Here is a 22,082-nt window from a genome sequence, read left to right on the forward strand (position 1 = left end):
TTAATCAACTCCCCTAACATGATGTTGGGTTTTTTCTTTTTTTTTTTTTAAGATTTATTTATTTGAGAGAGAGGGAGAATGCAAGTGGAGAGAGGGGCAGAGGGAGAGGGAGAGAGAATCCTCAAGCAGTCTCCCCGCTGAGTGTGGAGTGCAGAGCCCTACGCAGGGCTTGATCCCAGGACCCTGAGATCATGACCTGAGCGGAAATCAAGAGTCGGATACTTAACGAACTGAGCCACCCAGGTGCCCCTTGAGGCTGAGTTTTCTTACTCTAAAGTGGGGCTAATACCTATCTTCCATTGTTGTTGTATGGACAGGGTGTGGCACACTGGAGAGAGTCAATAATGGTAGCCATATGCACACACACACACACACACACACACCCCTTCTTGGCTGGGCCACCTTGTAGTAACAAATCATGCTAAGCTGCCTTGTTAATTCACATGGCTTTCTACCCCAAACCAAAGTGTTATTTCCTGTGGCTCCATTCTACATTTCACAAGCAGAACTTAAGGACAGCAAAAACGTTTATTTGAAAAAATTACTATGTATTGAAAATATACATTAGAAATTATTACATACTTCCATAGCATTCCCCTCCCCCACCACAAAAGTAGAAATATCCGCTTGCTATGCTAATGCCATAGGTAAAGTCAAACAAAAAGGAAAACACCATCAGCCCCCTTTGCTCATACATGAGAGTCAGGGGGAAAGAGGTCAACTCCTATCTACCAATCAGTAGGAATTTAACAAGTCCCAGTCTTCCACAGCAAGACACACATATTTCTGCTTTGAAGACTGCGAAGAGTTGCTCTGTTCCTTCTCTGGCTCTTCAAAAGCTCTCTTCTTGCTCTTCTTTGACTCCTGGCTTGAGACGGCTTCGCGCTTTAACAATGGCCCGTGGCAGTCTGGAGCTTTCTCTTTATAGAACTGGAGCTTCTCAGAAGAGTTCCCGTGGGTGTCTGCCAGGGGACACTTCACGGGGGCTTCGGCTCGAGCCCGCTTGCCATCTGCAAGGGTGACAGAAAGGAGGGGCGATGAGTCAACCACACTGGGGTGTTAATGCCTGCCCGAGTCCTAAGCTGATCCCAGGGAGACGGCAAAGTCCCGAACAGGGAAAGGCTGGGATTCATTTTATTCTCTTCTGGACGCCCTCCCGAGTAACGGGGGCATATGTACTGGCGTGGGCTGAACGCATGTACTCACGTGGGAGTGTGACAGATTTGGATTCAAATCCCACATCTGCCATTTCCTGGAGAAGTGGCCTTGGGCAAGAAACTCTCTGAGATTCAGTTTTCTCATCTTTATAAGGATATAAAACCGATTTCGGAAGTGTGATGTGAAGATAAATGAGGTAACATATAAAGTGCTCAGCACAATGTTTGGCACATAATAAAAGCTCAGAAAATGTTACCTATGTTATTCAAAATCTGGACTTTGTCTTTGAAACAAGAGCTACATTTGGGGCACAACCCTAGCAAATGATACCACTTTATTCTATAGTTTTTGGTATGCCCTGTATTCTTATTTTGTTACCTTTATTTTTCCTTCATTTTGATTTTATTGCTTACCTCCTTTAAAAGATTATATAAAATATACATAAATTTACCACTTTAATCATTTTTAAGCGTATAGCTCTGTGGCACTGAGTACATTCATACTGTTGTGCAAACATCACTACCACCTTTCTCCAGAACTTTCACTTCATGCAAAATGGAAACATTGTACCTGTTAAATGGTAACTCCCTTTCCCCTCCCCCCAGTCCCTGACACCCACCACTCTATTTTCTGTCTCTATAAACTTGACTATTTTAGGAACCTCTTACAAGAAGAATCACAAAACATGTTTCTTTTTGACTGGCTTATTTCACTTAGCGTAATTTCTTCAAATTTCATCCATGTTATAACACTATGTCAAAACTTCCTTCTCTTTCTTTAAGATTTTATTTGACAGAGAGAGAGAGAGCACGCACAAGCAGGGGGAGCTGCAGGCAGAGGGTGAGGGAGAAGCAGGCTCCCTGCTGAGCAAGGAGCCCGATGCGGGACTCGATCCCAGGACCCTGGGATCATGACCTGAGCTGAAGGCAGAGGCTCAACCAACTGAGCTACCCAGGCACCCCAAAATTTCCTTCCTTCTTAAGGCTGAATACTCCATTGTATGGAAATACTACATGTTGTTCATCCATCCATATTTTTTCTTTTTATTTTTTTAAAGATTTTATTTTTATCTAATTTCTGCACCCAACCTGGGACTCAAACTCACAACCCCGAGATCAAGAATTGCATGCTCTGCTGACTGAGCCAGCCAGGCGCCACTATCCGTTCATCTTTGGATGGACACCTGAGACAGAAATCTTTTGGATAGACTTAACTCCTTTTTTAATGTTCTGTACTCTACTTTTGTGCCACTACAAATCTTTTTTGGGACAAGATGGGAGATACATACATTTAACTATTTTCCTGGTGCTCAAAGCCAAGTGTGAACTTACACTGTCACATGTTGAGAGAATACAAGTCTTGATGATCTATTTAAGTCAATACTATCATAATTACTTTTCCCACTGGGTGAAAATGGGCTGACTGCTTTAAGGGTGCAAATAACCTAATAGCAAAAATTCCAAAGAAAAGGGAATTTCTCACAGAAGTGCTGAGCTGCTGTTCGAGGCTCCCCGGTTTCTCGTGGCTTCACAGCTTCTGAAGTCACACGTTCCCACTGCAGAACAATCTAAAATGTATTTGGAAAGATCTGAATCTGAACAAAATCTCAAGCTTTTAACCCCAAGCTTTCCTTATTCCCTTAGCTCTCTTTCCATAAACACAAATCCTTATGGTAATCTTACTTCAGATGACACGTGGTGGTAAGAGTAACCAAGTCAAGCCTGGATTTTCTGTTTTAATGCAGGAATTGATCAGAATACAAACACATTGGATATATGTATTTACATGACTCGGGAAAAATCTATAAAGCTGATTCCCTGTCTATTTTCATCTCTATTGCAAGCTAGAAAAAAGTATATATCCTTAAATAATAAAATGTAAAACCTTAGTCATAATACTTTTCACACATTCTTAGACTCACTTTCAGGCCTTAAATATACCAAATATAATTCAACTCTTGTATGTGTGTAAAATGCCCACGTTTCCATGTTCTCAAGACATTTCATGATCAGTTTCCATTTTTTAAAACTGTCACAAATGTATTTTTATTGTAAGCTACTACAAATTCTTTTGGAAATTTGGCTGAGTATAAACTATCTGTAAAAAAGAAAGTGATATTTCACATATACCACAAGTAATAAGAGCTTTTAACTTAATATTTCTCATTATAGTATACAATAAAATGATCGAAAGAAGGTCAAGGAAAACACTTCAGGACACAGAGACAGGACAACATAGAATGTAAAAATACACCAGACTTAGCGCCACCACCTACTAGCCAGGGTATCCTTGGCAAGTGATTTAATTTTTTAGGCTCAATATTTTCGTATGTAAAACAGTAGTAATAATAGTACCCAGCCTCCCCAGGCTGCTGTGAGAATTAAATGAGGGGGTTAGCAGTGTCTGGCACACAGAAAGCAGCCAGTAAATACCAGGTGTCACCCCTCCTATGATACCTCCGTGACTATGGGAACGGGTCAGATCTAAGAGAATGCCAGCATAAACCAAACCTGGTGACTCAATGGGCAATACGGAAAACAGTCCTTCCACTAACAGAAATAAGAATGTCAATAGGAAGAACTGCTTGGGGAGAGGGAAGAAGAAAATAAGCTTGGTTCTGGCCACACTGAATCTTGGCGCCCGGTACAGATTTATGGACAGTACTTAGGAATGGGTCTGATGTGTCAGAGAAGGTAAAATCTTCCCTGCAGGGACAGTTAAGGCTCTAAGAACAGTGAAGATCACCAGGAGAGAGAAGACAGAAGAGGAGAGGAGGAAGTGGGGAATCAGCAGGAGCTGGAGGGAGAAGTGAGAGGGGAATAAGGAGAAAGTCCAGGAGGGGAAAGCGTAGGGCAGGCGTGTTCATACCAGCAATGCAGAAAAGCCCAGGAAGATGGAGAATGAGATCATACACCACCTTCAAGAAAACACCCGCTATAGAGCCATGGAGGCCAGACCTAGATTACGAGGGATTAAGAACTGAGTGGGCAGTGAGGAGGTGGGCAAGATCCTAGAAACCACTTCATAGCTGCATGGGGGGACAAAGAACTGTTAGAAAAAGAGTAAGTCATGTTTATACACAGAAAGCAAACAGCCAACAAAGTGTGCGACTGAAGACTGAAGGGTGGGGCAGTGGAGGGAAATCAATATGAGCTAAATATCCCAGAGAGAGCCAGAGATCTCAGAGACTGTAACCAAAAAACAAACACTCAAGTGCTCATCCCCGGAATAAAGTGGCACACCTGACCCTTCGGATAGGGGGAAGTAGGAGATGGTTGAATAAATGGAAACATTCTGAGACAGAGATAGGGAAGTAAGGGGACTCCCGGTAGTTGGCCTCATTCTCCTGTGTCACCTGCAGAGTGCAGGCAGGAGGACACTGCAGTCAGCCCGAAACATTTCAATAGGGGATCAGCAAGAGATGGGGAAAATGCTGCAGCCACACTCTAGGGGCCTGCGCAGGGTGTATGGTATGAAGCTGCACATATGAAGGAGCCCCATCAACTTACAGGCACACCTCGGAGCTTGGCTTTATTATGCTTAGCAGATACTGTGGTTTTTTTATGAATGGAAGGTCTGTGGCGACCCTGTGTAAAGCAAGTCTATGGGCAACATTTTTTCAATAGCAGTTGCTCACTGCATGCCTCTGTGTCACATTTTGGTAATGCTCATAACATTTCAGATTTTTTCATTATTATTGTATGTGTTACGGTCATTAGTGGTAACTCACTGAAAGCTCAGATGATGGCTAACATTTTTAGCAATAAAATATTTTTAATTAACGTGAGTACATTATTTTTTTAGACATAATGTTATTATATACCTAACGGACTACAGTATACACAGAAATTTTATATGCACTGGGAAACCAAAAAATTAGTTTGACTTGCTTTTATTACAGTATTTGTATTTTTTAAAAGATTTATTTATTTATCTGAGAGAGAAAGAGAGAGTGAGGGCGTGGTGGGGAGGGGCAGAGGGAGAGAAAGAATCTCAAGCATTGACTCCCCACTGAGCACAGAGCCCAATGTGGGGCTCAATCCCACGACCCTGAGATCGTGACCTGAGCCAAAATCAAGGGTCGGTCACTTAATGGACTGAGCCACCAAGGCGCCCCACAATATTTGCTTTATTACAATATTCGCTTCATTGAGGTGGTCTGGAACCAGACCCACAATATCTCCATGGTACACCTGTACTTTCAGGCCAGGTTGCTAGGTATTTTACTTCATCCTTACCAAGCTCTGTAAGAGAGGTCCTGGTTTCTGCATTTTATAGATGAAGAAACAGCAACTCAAAGTTGCCTTAAGTCATATAGCTATTGCATTGTCCAGCCAGGATCCCAAACCCATGTCTCCTTAACTCCATAGCCTATGCTCATTCCACCATGTCACCTGCTACCAAACTTCATCAAGCCTTTGTATGACCATCCCACACCTGCCCCAAGTCCACTGCATATATGTAGGATTCATCCAACGCTATAAACTGTTATAACGATTTCAGCATGCATTTTGTGGACAAACATCAAAGTGCTCCTGAAATACTGACTCACCCCTTCTTGATTACTTATAGGGAGGTGATGCTACAATTACACACTTGGATAGGTCCACCAGCATACAGTACAGTGAAACCGAGGAGGAACCCAGAATGAAACAGTTTGGTGGGTCTTCTAGAAACATTAAAGTGTCTGAAGAAGAAAGGCACCAGCCACAGACAAGCTGCCATCTACTGGTGCCCTACTACTTGGTTACCTTCTGACTTCCTACTTAGGTCTATACTAAGTTGAGGAAGACTACCAAGAAGACAAGGGATAATCAAAGGAAAGTCAGCCAAGAAGCTGAAAATGGGAGGGTTCACTCAGTGAGAGGACAAAAAACACATTTCTTCACTAAAGCTCTAAGAGGTAAGAAATTTGCCCAAACTAAGGGGAAGAGTCAGATTTGGACCCTTATCAGTGTGACTTATTCTCTTTCCAGCATCCACACGCTGCTAAAAGAATGTGTCCTTCTGCAGTTGGACATACTGCTTTTTTGCATAGCAAGCCAGAATTTGCTTATTTTCTGAGTTGTTTATAAGATGGCACTTTCTCCTAGGGTGAATAAGGATGAGGCACAAACTAGTGATCAGAGTATGAGACCTAAGGACTGGCATCTGACACCTCGCCTTAAGTAGCTGGGTTAGGTATGGGCCATCAGGGTCTCCATTTGACGTGAAGATGGTAATTCAGCCAGACTACCCGGAAGATTAAGGTTTGTTCAAAGTGTTGACTACGGCAGTTGGTGATTTAAAGTAAAAAGCCAAATGCACTGTGAGAGAGAAAAATCTGCAGTACCTGGTCAGCCCAGCCCTCTGTCTTACAGTTACTGTGATCAAATTCCTTCAAAGGCACTTTGGAGTGGACAAGGCCTATGTGGGTCTGGAGCTTGTGTTTGACGGCTTTGATGTCCTATGAGGGAAAGAACAAGAATGCACACACATCTAGTCAATTCTTGCTTGCTTTCAGTAGGAAATAAACACCATCACAAATACCAGTCCTTTCTAAACACCAATTAGCAGGAGCAAAAAATATCTAATTTTGAGTCTGGAGAAATAAGAGAAGGGAACAAATGTCTTACCTTTAGCCCTGTCCCAGAAATATCTAAGCAGTTTAGTTTTCTAAAAGAGAAGAGGTATCCAATTCCCGCATCTGTGATCTCAGGGTTACCTAGATGTCAAAAACATAGGCTGTATAACAGTATACAGTAGAGCTACTGCTAAACTCCAACAATAAGCTCAGAAAAAAGGCCAAACAATGATAAAATATAAAGTATTGAGTGAGCAAACTTTTCAGAGAAAACTAATATAAGAATCTTATCTTCATCCTGTCTGTAATATGGAACAGCGACACTAGATGACCCTTAAGATCTTTATATAAAGCTCTAACTTTCTAGGAGGTGGGGATTAGCAGAAAAATAAACCAGGAAGTTATCCCAAAGAGTTTAATTTGGGGCCTTATGAAAACAGCATACATAAACATGTATTAAAATAGTTTACTGGACTTCGCCCATGGCTATTCCACCTCCAAAGTAAAAATATTTTAAGAAGATTTTCAAAGGTATTTAGACAGAGACTATTACTACTCTTACTAACTTGTACTGTTTTCAGAAATCTTTCATACATATTACCTTCTCAAATCAGAGAGTACTACATTTAGCATTGAGTCCTCAAAGCCATGAGTAAAATGCACCTGGCACATTCTAGATGCTCAAAAAATACTTGCTGAATAAAAACACTTTCCTGGGAGGGAGGTTGGACATTGACTACTGTCTTCATCTTACAGAAGTCGAGGCTCAAGGAGGTTAAATAACTTGCTCAAGGCTACACAGCTGTTAAAAAAAGTAGCAAACCAAGGAATGTCCTCTGACCTTAACCCCTGTTCCTTTCATTCTTTTGACACCATACCATCCTGCCATATACTGAGTGGGTGCTCAGTTTAATTGTAAATGATCTCTATCAACTTTCTAGCACTGAAGTCAACATCTGATTAATCCTAAGTTATCACACTGTGAATTCATCCAGATTTTCATCAGGCAAGTATTGATTAAAAGACTTAGCTGACAGACACTCTGTATCAGCAACTCAAAGAAAGTAAAGGTGAGCCAAATGTCCCTTATGTATGCCATGAATATGATGAAAGGCTGCCCTGTCTGCACACCGTGAGTGGCCCAGATGAATGTGGCAAGGCTTTTCCTACCCTAAAGAGGTGGTAGCATACAAGGAAAGGTATGTGATCAGGAGTCAAGTGCCTCTGGCTTTACTCCTCCTCTGCCACTAACTGGCTGTGGCACCTAGGAAAGTCGCCGCCCTTAATCTTATCACCTCTAAAATGACGGGGAAGGGGAAGAACTAGGGATTTCTAAAGCCATTCTTCCAACGTTAAGAACTATAATTTAGAATGAAACTTACAAGACAAGTCTAATAATGTTAGATTTTCAAGGCCTCTTTTCATCACTCGAACTGGTGCTGTCATTTTCCGCACGCCGGCATCAGACAGACAATTATCTTTCAGGTGGAGCTGAGTTACACTAGGGAAACAAAGTCCATAAGTAAATCACGTAGAATTTGAGAAAGCCTACGTACAAGAACAGGCTTTCATAAACTTCATCTAAAAATACAAAATATCTTCTACATCCTGTTATTTCACACCCAATGCATTTAACAAAGTTATAAACCTTTGGGCGCTATTTACTGACTGAGGGTTAACTTAGGGATCAAAGTGTCATGTGGTACTAATCTCAGATGGCAGAGGGCACTAAGGGTATACGGTCAAATGAGGTAAACAGGGACTTCATTAAGGGGATAAATATACCTTGCTTAACACAAAAGCTGCATTCATGACAAATCCTATGTGAAAACCAAAAACACTCTAAATATGTCAGGAAAGTCTACTAAAGAACTCCTATGAGAATTCTTTTTGCAAAGCAAACAATCCTCTAAATTTAACTAGCTTTATAAATCTAGAGTTTCAGATAGGTTTTTAGGTATACCCATAATCCAATCCATCCAGCTAACCTGAAATTAGTGTATTAATCTGCTCCACGATCCCACACACAAGACATCTGAAACTTTACTAAACCTCACACAAAAATACCTTTGTATGGGGTAGAGTGTAGGTGTCACCGTCTGAGGCAGGCCCCAGGAAGCTGGTCAGACTCAAGTTTGTCATGCTGTTATGCTTCTGGCTGTTTATGAAACCACAAAGGAATCTGTCTGGCCTCCTGTCTGCTGGCCAGACTGAGCAACTGGAGATCAGCTAGACTATTTGTGAATGGTATAAACTGGGCGATTTCTTTAAATTATGGTTCTTGAAAAGAATTAGGTGGTCTTTAATAGTTTATTTTTAAATAATTTATAGTTCATTGATAGTTAAAATAGAAAAGAACGATTATAGACAACTATATAAGTATTTCTTGTTAGAATAAACTAGGACTGGACAAACTAAGGGCAAAATCATTTTTACCCCAGGTAGTTTCATGTATTACATGTTGAAATAAAGGTTATTTAGAAAATGAACTAACTGACTTACTTTCCTAAGAACTGTTCAATCTATGTTGCTTGTGCCCAGTAAAGGAGACTGAAAATGTTTTAGGAAATAAAAAAAATTAGCAAATAAACACAGGATTGGAAAGTAATCAACACTCTTCAAGATGATCCCACCGGATCATCCTTTAAAAACAAAACACAACAATTCATCTACAAGTGGTGGCAGGTCAATACCTAGAAAGGGCCTCATTGGTGAGATGTTCTAGAAGTTCATGCTCATCTCCAAGCTTGCAACAGGAAAGATCCAGGCAGGTCAGCTCCCGGAAAGACTTAATTTCCTCAAGTTTTTCTGAAATCACCAGATATCTGTGGGGCATGGAGAGTAATCAATAGCTTTTCTTTTCCTTCTTTTAAAACATTATCATTGGGTGCCTGGGTGGCTCAGTCGTTAAGCGTCTGCCTTCGGCTCAGGTCATGATCCCAGGGTCCTGGGATCGAGCCCCACATCGGGCTCCCTGCTCCGCGGGAAGCCTGCTTCTCCCTCTCCCACTCCCCCTGCTTGTGTTCCCTCTCTCGCTGTCTCTCTCTCTGTTGGAAAAAAATAAATTAAAAAAATATTAAAAAAAAAAAAAATACAGCCTAAGAGCCTTTCTTCTTAAAAAAAAAAAAAAAATTATCATTTGTGGCTTTGTGATATAGTCAACATTCCATCAGGACAAGGAACTATGTAATAAGCAGACTTCACCAATTTCTATGTGGGCATAGGTTGAATTTTTTAATTAGTGAATGCCTTGAGTCTTTTTACATGATGGTGGAGTAAAAACTTTTAAATAAAAATATACACGCAAAAGCAAGACACAAGAGAAAACACCTGCTTTGTCAGAAGACAAACCTTGGTGATGGGACATTATGGGAGAATTTCCAAACTTTAGGATTCTCAAAATTTAACCATTCTTTTGAAGTTCTTTTTTTTTTTTTAAAAGATTTTATTTATTTGTGAGTGAGAGAGAGAGCAGGGGGAGGGGAGAAAGAGAGAGAGGGAGAAGCAGACTTCCCGCTAAGCGGGGAGCCTGATGTAGGGCTTGATCCTAGGACTCCAGGATCAGGACCTGAGACAAAGGCAGATGCTTAACCGACTGAGCCACCCAGGCGCCCCTTGAAGTTCCCTTTTATCTTACGCTCTACTGGTTTGAAAACTGGAACAGAGCCTGGAACTCTAGGCTCTAATCTCTGCACGTCCCCAAGAATATACCAAGAGCTATTTGGCAGATCACGTTTTCTCATTTCTATTCAAACACATGGTTCAGTAGCTGCCCACTCCACTGTGCCTGTTAACTTTACTCTGAAAGTACGTGCAGTATGACAGACTACAAGGACTCCGTCTCGTCTAGATGGTTAAGACAAACCTGTGAGCACAAACAATTTAATTACACTGGAGCACCTTGCCAAACTGTTATCAGGAAGCATCAGGGAGGCCTCTGGAGAGGAAAAGGAGATCAAAAGGGCATTCCACAGCCCAGGCTAGGGCCTCCACCCTGCTTTCTAGTTGTTCATCTATTTCAGATGATGTCAGTGAGAAAAAAATGAAAAGTGATTAGGTGTGACAGGAAATAGAGAGAGGATCCTAAGAGAACAGGAAAACTGACTTGTGGCAAGAGCATGCCTTTCTCATCCACTTTCCTCACAGGTGTCTAGAAGTTTCTACAGCAAAATGGTATGCTAGGATCTGTGGAATTACACTTAGAAGTGTTCAGTTCTCTCTTTGTCAGTAGGGTCATAATTACCAAAAACAAGATGGAATAATATGAGGGCAAGACAGAAGTTAGATCTCTTTTCTTCCTATCGCCAAAGTAAGATGTACTGAAGCTGACTGCTGGCCTGACTGCTAGGTACAGATGGCCTGGGGCATTGATACCCTCTCTAAGCTGCCTGGTGACAGAGCTCAGCTGGGTACACAATTGAGCCTTATTTCCTCAGACACATTTTAATTGCACTGTAAATAAAGCTGCTGTTTTCCATCTTCCAATCACAGAATTGAAGTGGGTTAATGGGGATTTGGGGGATTACTGGCAATCAGAGAAAGGAAAACACACATCCTTTGATCAATTAACCAAAAGATTTTCAGTAATTCTGAAACAAGGGTTATCTGCGAAACATAACAATGTATAATGTGATTAACAAACATTACAAAAATCAAGGCTGAGAAACCAACATGCAAAGCCATAGACACTACTAGATGCTTATCTAGGACATGATCAAAGCTCTAGGGTCTTGATCAACACTGGTCTTCCCATTTGTCCCTTAACGAGTTCAGAATAGTGTAATGGAGAAGCAACAGAAAGAACACAAATTTTAGTGTCAGATACAACTAAGTTTGGATTGTAGCAACCCTAATCACTTGTGTGACTGTGAAGTTACTTAACCTCTCTGATCCTCAATTTTTCCAGCTGAAAATAGGGCAAATGATTATTTCTTTTAAGGATTACTAAGAAAACTATAAACAATATTTCAAAAGTACAGGCATCTGATAGAACCTCATTTCATGGTAGTTATTATAATCACTTCATTACACAGGGTGGTATTTAAGGAAAACATACTTGCCTCCCAGTACCATTAGCTGAATTAAAAATCACTGGGCTTTCAACAACGGAAGGAAATTGTTTTTATAGCGCTGGAACCCAGTTGCAAAAACACTGGCTTCTCCTTCCGACAAGCAGCTTTGTGACCTACCCTAACACAGTAAGTGTCCCAACCTCCCCAATTATCTTATTTTCAATAATTTTCTCAATCTCTTTCCCTTTGATCTGAACCCTTTCTTGCTGGTGAAACCTTTGCTGTTATAGCATCAGCCCTGGATTATAAATGCAAACCCAAATCTCCTGTCCTCTTCCTATTTTCCTCTGGGGATTCAAGAGGAGAAGGGAAGTTTGGGATCACAGTTGAAAATTTTCTTTCTCTCTCTTTTTTTTTTAAGATTTTATTTTTAAGTAATCTTTACGCCCAATGTGGGGCTCAAACTCATGACCCCGAGATCAAGAGTCCCATGCTCTTCTGACTGAGCCAGCCAGGCGCCCCCACAATTGAAAATCTTAACCTTGTATCTGAACAAGACAGCAAAGTTTAGAAATGTTGCAATAAAATATGAGCCAAAAGATCACATTAAAAATGTTTCTATTTTTTTTATAAAATATACATTTCTTATAGAAAAAATTAAGAAAATGTGAAAAATTATGAAGAAAATTAAAACAAATCATGCAATCCCATTATCTAGATTACATTTTGAAATATTTCTCTTCTTTCTATATATGTAATACATATAAAAATTCCTTATTTTTTAAAAAAATTGGATCATATAGTGTATGCAATTTTAATCCTTTTAAATGTGTTATATATGAACATTTCACACCATTTTAAATGATCTTTCAATATTATCTTAATAGCTATATAATATTTCACCATATGAATGTACCATAATTGGCTTAACTCATCTCCTATTGTTGGATATTAAGCTTTCAGGTTTTCGCTATTACAGTGTTATAATGAGCTCCCTTATATGAAAGTATTTGTTCCATGTCTGAGTATTACATTAAAAATTAGAATAGGGACACCTGGGTGGCTCAGTTGGTTAAACACCAGCCTTCGGCTTAGGTCTTGATCCCAGGGTCCTGGGATCGAGTCCCACAACGGGCTCCTTGCTCAGCGGAAAGCCTGCTTCTCCCTCTGCCTGCTCTGCCTGCTTGTGATTTCTCTCTGACAAATAAATAAATTAAAAAAAAATTAGGATAGATTCCCAATAGATGGAATTAATGGGTCAAATGGTATGGATATTTTTAAGGCTCTTGATACATGTAGCTAAGCTGCTTTCTAGAATTGCTACTAATTTATGTGCTTGTCAAACGTGAATCAAAGTGTGCTATTCAGTTCCAATCTGACCACTGGAGTGGTATATAGATATCACAAATGAATAAAAAGCATTTTCACTATCATGAGAAATACTTAAGCTAGAACGGTAGATGAGGGGGGTAAAACGGAATACAAGTTGTACATGGAGTATATTCCCAAATGTATAAAGATGTGTGTGTGTGTGCATATATATATATAAAAAAGATTTCATTTATTTGACAGAGAGAGAGGGAACACAAGTAGGAAGTGTGGGAGAGAGAGAAGCAGGCTTCCTGCTGAGCAGGGAGCCTCATGTGGGGCTTGATCCGAGGACCCTGGGATCATGACCTGAGCCGAAGGCAGATGCTTAACGACTGAACCACCCAGGCGCCCTTAAAGATATATATTTGAAAATGATTATCATGAATAGTGGGATTATGAATTTCTTAAAATTACAGCTTTATATATTTCCCAAATATATACTGCCTTTATAATTTTAAAACAAGGCATCTATCATAAACCTACTTTTCATTGTTCTATTTTTTCTACAGTGAACATAAATAACTTGAAACAAAACATGAAGGAGTAAAATGTATTTTAAATATATGTGCTACAATGAAATATTGCTTGGCTTTTCATTTAGGCAAGGTAATTCTTTTTTCTACTGGAAGCAGCCCCAAGCTCAGCCATGACTAACCACAGCATAGAGACGGAGCTTTTAAGAGGTACCCGCTCAGTTTCTAAGTCCATGGCTATGCTCCTATCTGCATGTGTTTATGCCTTGTCTTTTTATTTTTTTTATTTTTTTAAAGATTTTATTTATTTATTTGACAGAGAGAGACACAGCAAGAACAGGAACACAAGCAGGGGGAGTGGGAGAGGGAGAAGCAGGCTTCTTGCCGAGCAGGGAGCCCGATGTGGGACTCGATCCCAGGACCCTGGGATCATGACCTGAGCCGAAGGCAGACGCTTAACGACTGAGCCACCCAGGTGCCCTATGCCTTGTCTTTTTAAAGTACAATGTTTGGACTGGGGTGAAACCGTTGATTCTATGAGCCAATTAAATAAAGATTGCTTCTTTTTGTTTTAAAGGCTTTTTTTTTTAATTGTATTTGAGAGAGAGGAAGAGAGAGAGAGCATGAGTGGGGGGAGGGACAGAAGGAGAGGGAGAAGCAGACTCCCCACTAAGCGCGGAGCCCAACGGCCAATACTAGGACCTGAAGATCATGACCTGAGCCGAAGGCAGACGTTTAACCGACTAAGCCACCCAGGTGCCCCTCTTGTTTTTTAAAGCATATGAGTTTAGCTTATGCTTTCTGATATGACTTTCTCCTCTTACATGCTATTTTTTTTAGCCTTGTTTTAATGGTCATATTGATGGTACATCTTAATAGTAAGCTACCTTGCACATTTTCTGATCACAAAAAAAGTTCACCTAATGGCATACTACACAGTTATTCTTAAAATCTACAGGTATTAACGGCCAATGATTTTTAAAATACATAAAGCCAGGTGCGTAACAGTGTAAGCAGCGTGCCGCCACTTGCGTAACAAAGGGGAGAGCCGCAGGTGCATGCATGTGTACGAGGTAACTCTGGAACGGTATAAAAGAAATTGTCAACAGTAGCTGCCTCTGGAGAAATTTTGTGTTTGAATTATTTTCCATGGCAGTTTCTATTTTTAAATTTTCCACGGTTTTTTAAAGGTTTTTTTTTTTTTTTAAGTAGGCTCCATGCCCAGAGTAGAGCCCAACATGGGGCTTGATCTCACAACCCTGAGATTAAGACCTGAGCTGAGATCAAGAGCTGGATGCTTAACCTATTGAGCCACCCAGGCACCTCTATAGTTTGTTTGTTTTTCTTTTAATTAGTAGATGCTTTAAAAGTCATTTTACATGATGGTGGAATAAAAACTTGATTTATTTTATTTTTTAAGTGGATCCCAAAGTGGGGCTTGAACTCATGACCCCAAGATCAAGATCTGAGTTGAGGACAAGAGTCCAGGATGCTCAACCAACTAAACCACCCAGGTGCCCCTAAAAACTTTAAATAAATCAGTAAAAGTAATATGAGCAAAGGCAAGTCACAAGAGAAAACATCTGCTCTGTTAGAAAACAGACCTTGGTGTTGGGACCTGTCAAAATGAGTCATGGGGAAGCCTCACTAAAACGGAAGTTGTGCGGTTTCAGCAGGGGGAGCTCTCACACCCTAGACCCAACAGGAAGAGCCCAACTTGACCTTACATGGACTTGACTTTTCAAGTGGATACTACTCTACCATTCCCAGCCAAAGGAAGAAACACTTTCCTCATCCCCCCTGGCAATAGCTTCATCAATGAAAAGCCACCACACTTTGAACTCCTAGTTTAAGCCAACGGTCTTTAAGTTCGTAACAACCTTCCCAACTTCCCTCTTTTCTCCTTAAAAAAGTATGCCTCTCCTTTGTTCCCCCTGACTTGCCTGTGGTTTTGCCATAGCTTGATTGTTCCAAATTGCAATTCTCTTTTATTCCTGAATAAACCCATCTTCTGCTGGTAAAATAACTGGCAGGTTATTTTTAAAGTGAACAGACCTTATTTGAAAATTTCCAAACTTTAGGATACTTCAAATTTTAATCACTCTTTTAAAGTTGCTTTTTATCTAATGCTCAATATCTAGAGGTCTGAAAATTGGAACAGGGCCCAGCACTCTGGTTACTAATCTTCACATCCCCAAGAGCATACCAAGAGATATTTGGCAGATCATATCTTGTCATTTCTATTTTCTCATACTAGAAAAGTTGGTAGAAGAGTACTTTTTTTATTGAATGGAGGAGTGGTGGCAATCAAAGCAGTGGCAAAATGGTTTCAAAATAAAGCTGTGTTTTCTGGTGGGGGGAGTAGGTAGGGAGAAAGACACTGATTTTTCTCAAAATGGCTTGCCACTTTATATTTGGGAGCTTTAAATTGAAGTGCTAATTGATGGGGGAAGCCCCCAAGCCCACTAAGCCCCAGAACTAGACAGAATTAATACACCCCCCAAAAATACTCAATATCCTAATCAGAATACCCACCTGTTTCGCAAACACAGGGAGCAAAGTACCAGACTTCCATAGGCCTCTGTGAATTTCTGTAAAGCCCTCAGCCCCGCACCTGGCTCTGTGAATTTCTGTCTGGCTTCTGCAGCAGAGAATAGCTTTTCAGCAATCTGCTCAGGAAAGCCAATAAGGGAATCAATGTGATCAACATTGTCGGAGATAAAGCCCAGGACGAGGCTGAAGAGAGATTTGGCAGAGTACCGAAGATTCCCCTCCCGGGTATATGTGAAGATGAAATGATCAGTCTTCTCTTTCTGTGCAGTATCATCTTCCCTGTTCATGCAAAGCTCCACAGAGAAGCCTTTGGGAAATAGTCTGAAAGGCCTTGGCTTCTGCAGGCTACTCCTGACACCATCCAAGGCCAGATTGACCATGTGCAGCTGACCATTTTCTCGTACATAGATGGGTCCTGGGTCCAGGTGGTTTTTTGAGTTGAGGTAGTAAGACATTGCCTTGGTTGCAACTGTAAAAGCAAGGCACAAAGGAAGCAAACCCAATTAACATACCATTTGTAACATGTAACTTCATCTTGCTGTGCCCAGAGCTTTATGAGCCTACCAGGAAGGTCCTTTGGTTGGTTTGGGGAAACAAAGCTTCCCAGCTGCCTGTGAACTCTGGCACAGCAGGTTGCCTCTACTGCCTCTATCTGGAATGCTGTCTCCTACTTTCCCCTTTTCTTTGTATCGGGTGCACTCCTACTCATCTTTCAAAAGCCAGCTCAAATCTCATTTCTAAAGTTCACCCTGGGGAAGTTAACAAGCGCACAGAGTCATCTACAAGGAAAGTCACGGCAGCACAGTTGATAATTGCAGAACAACTGGAAACAACCTAAATGTCCAACAACAGGGGTGCTATTAAGTCATTTATGATACATCTATACCATGGAATGTTATGCAGCCATTAAAATAATAAAATTTTTATTGATTTGCAAGTTACAAACAGTACATACAGAATTTACTATTTCTGTTTTTAAAAACATAACTATGCACAGAACGAAGACCAGAAACTAGTAACTTCCTTGCTACCTTTGCACCTTCGACATCTTTGTTGACTCAGTGTTTTGCTACTGATTTATTTTCTGGGCCTGTGTTCCACTAGTTTGAGAAGTTGTGGAGAGGGACCATTGAGGAGAGGGACCATTTAATTCATGCAGACTCCCTAACATGGTGTTCTGGCATATAACAGACCCTGAGTGGGTATTTGTGGAACTAAAGTCTACTCATTTGCTAAGTCTTGCATAGACCATCAGCAATAGGGTTTTTTGGATCTACAAAGAAAGACCTCCATCACAAGAGCTAAAAAAAAAAAAAAAGCGATTCTACCCCTTGGAAACATCTATTAGGTCACTTTTGAGGTAAGGCAAAACACCAAAAACAGTGGGCATTTATGCAATCCTACGAGTGACATTTTGTGCTCAAGCATTAATTGGATAAAATATGTTTTCCTGAGAAACTGTGAGATCTCATATTACACAAAAAATTGCTATGTTAAATGAAAGTATTTGATTATCATTTCCACAACAATTTAAAGAGTAGTGAGAACTAAAATTCTATATATGTCAAATCGCTGCCATTATCTTTAAAAGACTCTGCCATTATCTTTAAAAGACTCACACTTTTAGAGTGAACTAACCCAGATTCTTCTCATCAGTGCAGGGCTGGGATATAGCTCTGATGCCATGTATAAATGTCAGCAAACAATCAAGTCAGTGATCAAAAATGCTGAGTCTCTGGAGATCAAACAGTGATCCTGTTTGTGGGCATCAGTACAATCCCTGTTTCTCCTGAGGATAATTATGTGTGTAAAAGCACATCAGAAAGAAGGGCCCTGCCTAGCCTGACAGCCTCAGCCTTTCCTGCTCAGCTTCTTACGCGCTACTCTTCGGCCATGCCATACGACCCAAGTAAGTTGGCTGTGTTCTCTTGTCCCACTGGTCTTTGCCCATTCTGCTCCCTTTGGTTGGAACATCCTTCTCTGCTTTCCTGACCTAGTTAATCCTTATTCATCATTAAAACTCAGCTCAACCACCATCCCTCTCCTGGGAAATCTTCACTAACCCCTGCACCAGTGCATGCCTGTCTGGTTTTCCCAGAGCACCAGTTTCTTCTCTATATATAGCACTTAGCACTGTGTGCTATGTTAACTTGCTAATGTTCCCAGAGCTGTGAGCTCTTTGAAGGTAAGGCATTTATTTGACTTGAATCATCTCTTTTTCCCAGGCCCAACACAGTGCCTAGTACTGAGTAAGCCCCCAACAGATACATGCTGAACTGAATGAGAGGAAGGGTGAGACCTCAAGGGGACAGACTGAGGGACCTCAGAGGCCCCTGAGCTGCAGGGCCTGCTGATACTGTTGCTAGGAGCCAGCTCCTCTTCTAGGCAACAGCTGCAGGCTCCTCCCCCACTTGCCAGACCCTTCTGCAGGTGGTAGAAGCAAAGCAAATGATGGGAGGATACTGCTGCTGGTACTACCAGGGGAAAAAAAACTAACACTCAGACAAAAAATTCCTGTCATGGTGCCAGCTCTTATAACCCACACTCTTGCCAGGGACTGCTGCTAAGGAGATGCCTCACGTATTCTAAGCTCTTCTTCCAGCATCTGGCACCTGCAACCTCACAGACTTTAATCTTGATGAGGAGATAAAGCAGATGCCCTCAGTCTTTATCCCTGGATTTGGGCATTCAGAGCCCTACTCTACCCATGGATCAGAAATTAGTCACCAGGCATGGCCCTAAAAAGGAACAACTTGATTGTAATAATAGAAAGGCAAACTCTATGAGGAGAACATATTATAATGGATCAGCACACCATAAGCTCCCTGGCAATGAAACAGGGTCTGCCCATGCATATTACTCCTAACCCTCACCCCAACAGTGTGTTCCACAAACTTTGGAGTCAAATGGACAAATGGATAAATGACCACTTCAGGTGAAAATCAGAAAAGTCTGATTCCATCCAGCAGATGGCACAAGCAGCCTGGGACCAGAGTAAGGACGCTAACCCAGGCTGCCCCAAATCCTGGCAGCTTCTCTTTGTATGGATCACTTTCAAAAAAGGCACAGTTCTGGCTATTTTTTACTTCTAAATTCCTAATCAAATGCTAGTTGTCTTTCTAAATGATGAAAAAAAAAAAACCCTGTATTTCCTGAAGAGTAAAATCCACATTATCTGTCCAGAAGCCCCAAGGCTCCTCTGCTCTTCAATGAAGGTACTTGAGGAACTAATAACCTTGGTTCAGGAAATCCTGGTAACCTTTGATTTCTACTACTAAATGTGTGCATCTTGCATTCTCTCAATAAGAAGCTTCCCGAGAGTTTGTGAGATACTATAAAATGACCTAAGAATTAAATTAATGTTTAAACCTTGCAAGGTTAAGAACCATAAAGGCAAGAGAATTTCACATACAGCTTCTATACTTGGCTTTGCTTATGCCTGGCTGTTGTACACGGTGGTCTATTATAAATGGGCCCTCAAGCGACAGGGCCTGTTCTACACCATGGCAATAACCCCCTACAAACTCGAAAATTAAAATAATTAGTATCTGCAAGAATGTCCAGTTTAGAGCTGCATTAACTATATTTTATATTAGATCAACAGAGTAACAGGGCATTCTGATGGTCTTCCAGCCTGTCTCCAGAGAGGCAGTTTTGTAAACCATACAACCCCAAAGAAAAATATTACACAGTGCATGTTCTAGTATTCAGTCACCACAAATGATCCAAAGTTACCACAAAGCATTCCATTTCATCAAATGAATAAAATGTAACCTTACTACATAAAGAACTCAGTTCTCTATAGCCTCTTTCAATAAGAGGCAAACTAAAATAATTGATAACTAAATATGACAACTTTTTAGATCTAGAAGCCAGTTTACCAAGCAAGAAGCAGGACCATCCCAATCAAGTGGACTGGAGGGAGGGAACCAGAGACAGAGGCCACAGGATTAAAATTGTGAACCGAATCTATGACTCTCTAATTTGAAGGGAAAAAGAAAGCACCTAACTTTAGTAGGTAAACTAACAATCCCCTAAAAATAAATCATAGTAATGATGGTGACGATGATGATGACACTGGGTGTGATAGCTACCATTTATTAAGCACCCAGCAGTTGCTAAGCATTGTGCTAGGTACTCAAAATTAAGTGATCTCACGTAACCCTCAACAATCCTATGAGGTCAGGATTGCCATCTAACAGGTAAAAAGGCTCAGAGAAGTAAAGTAACTTACTTAAGGAACAGAGCTACTAAGTGGCAGAGCCCGAATTCAATCTCAAGGCTGTATTACTCCAAAGCTCAAGCTCTTTCCACTGCATGATGCTGTCTCTCAAGAATAAAAATATGACGTCAGCCTTAAGGATTAAAAAAAGATGTTAAAAATTAATCTCACCCACCTGTTTGATCCTTCTGGTATTCACTGGCTTAAGCTGGGGGGGTGGGGGCAGGGAGGAGATAAAAAAACCAGTGGACATCTGAGGAAAGAGCTGGTGGGAACAGAGCCAGGACAGAGCTACAATGAGGCCTCCCTTCCTCCCTCTGCCAGGGCAGAAATTACCCACATCCACATACCAGGAAAACATCTGTCAAGCCATGGCCTCCATCCCAAGGCTTCAGACACCCTTGATTTATTTGAAAATGCAGTATTCTTGAGAAAATTTCTACACAAAAACTTGGACAGAAACTAGTTCCAAACCACTAATAACCAACTAACGATCTTACCTTGGTTGTTCTGTGTCACCACCATTATTCAATTTTCCACTCCTCTCATTTTTTTCCCTACAGAGTGCACTTTCCTACCTGCCTTCTCACCCATACCCTCTCCTCCCCCAAAGCTTCAAAGGCCCCACCATACCCAGCTCCCTACTTCCCTCCAGGAACATGCCAATTTCTCCTACATCCTGACACTCTCACCGTTCTTCTACCTGCCAACTCAAGAATTTTTAACATAAAACCCAATCTCTACACTCCAAATCCTAACTCCCCTCCCTTCATCCAGTCCCAGCATCCCTGTCCCTACCTCTCACACCTCAGGCCCTTCCAATCCTACCAAGGCCCTTCTGAAATGAGGTTCCTGGTCCCAAACAGGCAATCCCACCTCCACCTGCCTCTCCTTCCTTCCCTGCACGGTTCCACCCCCATCGGTTCCACCCCCAGGCACTCTTCCTCTGTCCTTCACCAAGTATTCTTCCCTTCCTCCCAGTCTCTGGAATTCCCTCTCCTAGGACTCTAATCTCCCCATTCCTTTTCTTGTCTTCTGTCTATAACCTTCAAAATCCCCTTCCTTCACTCCTCACGATGCCCAACTTCACAACCCACAGCCCCAACTTTTCTTCCCTACACCCAAGACCCCACCCCTTCTATTCCAATCCTAGATCCTTTCCTTCTTACACTTCTCAAATCCCACTCCGTTTTCCCCTTCCTCAGTACTGCAATTCTCCATCCCTCCCTCAATTCCCACGCATGCCCCTCCCCAAGTCCGCCCAAACTAACCCAGCTCCCTTCTCCCACCTTGCCCCCAAATACCCTACGCGGCACCCCGACCCCACCCTTAAACCCATCTCCCACACCCCTTTATCCTCATCCTCACATCTCTCACCCAAACCACACCCAACCCCGTCGCTCCCGGTCTACCCCTCCCCCACTCCGCCCCTCCCTCACACCCCGCCCCCGCCCCCACTCGCAGCCCCGGGCTGCGTGAGCGGCCCAGCCCGCGGCCGCCACCTACCTGTGCCCCTGCCCGGGGCTGCGAGCGGCAGCTTCTCGGTGGCGGCTCCCTCCTCCCGCGGCGCGGCTGATGGGGGAAGCGGCTCGGCGCCGCGGGCACAAAGCTAGGGAGGGTGGGACCGAGAGAGGTTGGGAGGAGGGAGGGGGCTGGGGGCGACCTGGCGCCGTGGGACCGCGGGGCTGGCGAGGGGCGGGGAGGGGGGGCGGGGGAAAGGCTGGGCTGGG

The 22,082-nt window shown here is 42.0% G+C and overlaps 1 protein-coding gene across 7 annotated transcripts; it reads right to left on the reverse strand.

Moving 5' to 3' along the window:
* Positions 1-509: 509 nt before the first annotated feature.
* On the reverse strand, positions 510-22,041 carry LRRC42 (leucine rich repeat containing 42). 7 transcript variants are annotated; one of them, XM_035018494.1, is made up of 10 exons: positions 21,859-22,041; positions 20,365-20,485; positions 16,113-16,599; positions 9,415-9,546; positions 8,104-8,222; positions 6,774-6,862; positions 6,491-6,604; positions 2,641-2,725; positions 1,207-1,302; positions 532-1,010 (listed from the first exon to the last, which is right to left on the reverse strand). In XM_035018494.1, exons 3-10 carry the CDS (start codon positions 16,583-16,585, stop codon positions 736-738), a joined length of 1,383 nt encoding a protein of 460 aa, XP_034874385.1. In that variant the 5' UTR covers positions 16,586-16,599; positions 20,365-20,485; positions 21,859-22,041; the 3' UTR covers positions 532-735. The 7 variants fall into 7 exon arrangements, with proteins under 7 accessions (XP_034874388.1, XP_034874385.1, XP_034874384.1 ...); XM_035018493.1 differs by lacking the exon at positions 20,365-20,485; XM_035018491.1 differs by lacking the exons at positions 20,365-20,485; positions 21,859-22,041 and adding an exon at positions 20,853-21,450 and having other exon boundaries at positions 2,641-2,713.
* Between the last annotated feature and the right edge of the window lie 41 nt (positions 22,042-22,082).

This window comes from Mirounga leonina, unplaced genomic scaffold (genome assembly GCF_011800145.1).
Source record: "Mirounga leonina isolate KUSES-001 unplaced genomic scaffold, KU_Mleo_1.0 Mir_173, whole genome shotgun sequence".
Classification (NCBI taxonomy): Eukaryota; Metazoa; Chordata; class Mammalia; order Carnivora; family Phocidae; genus Mirounga; species Mirounga leonina.

Excerpts from the sequence above, each read along its gene's own strand:
- LRRC42 (XM_035018490.1), bottom strand. The coding sequence starts at position 20,877 with ATGGTGGTGACACAGAACAACCAAG. Across the intron at positions 6,863-8,103 it reads AACATTATTAGACTTGTCTT|GTAACCCTGAGATCACAGAT; the intron begins GTAAGTTTCATT and ends TTTGACATCTAG. Across the intron at positions 1,303-2,640 it reads AACAGCAGCTCAGCACTTCT|ATGAGAAAACTGAATCTCAG; the intron begins GTGAGAAATTCC and ends ATCCTTATAAAG.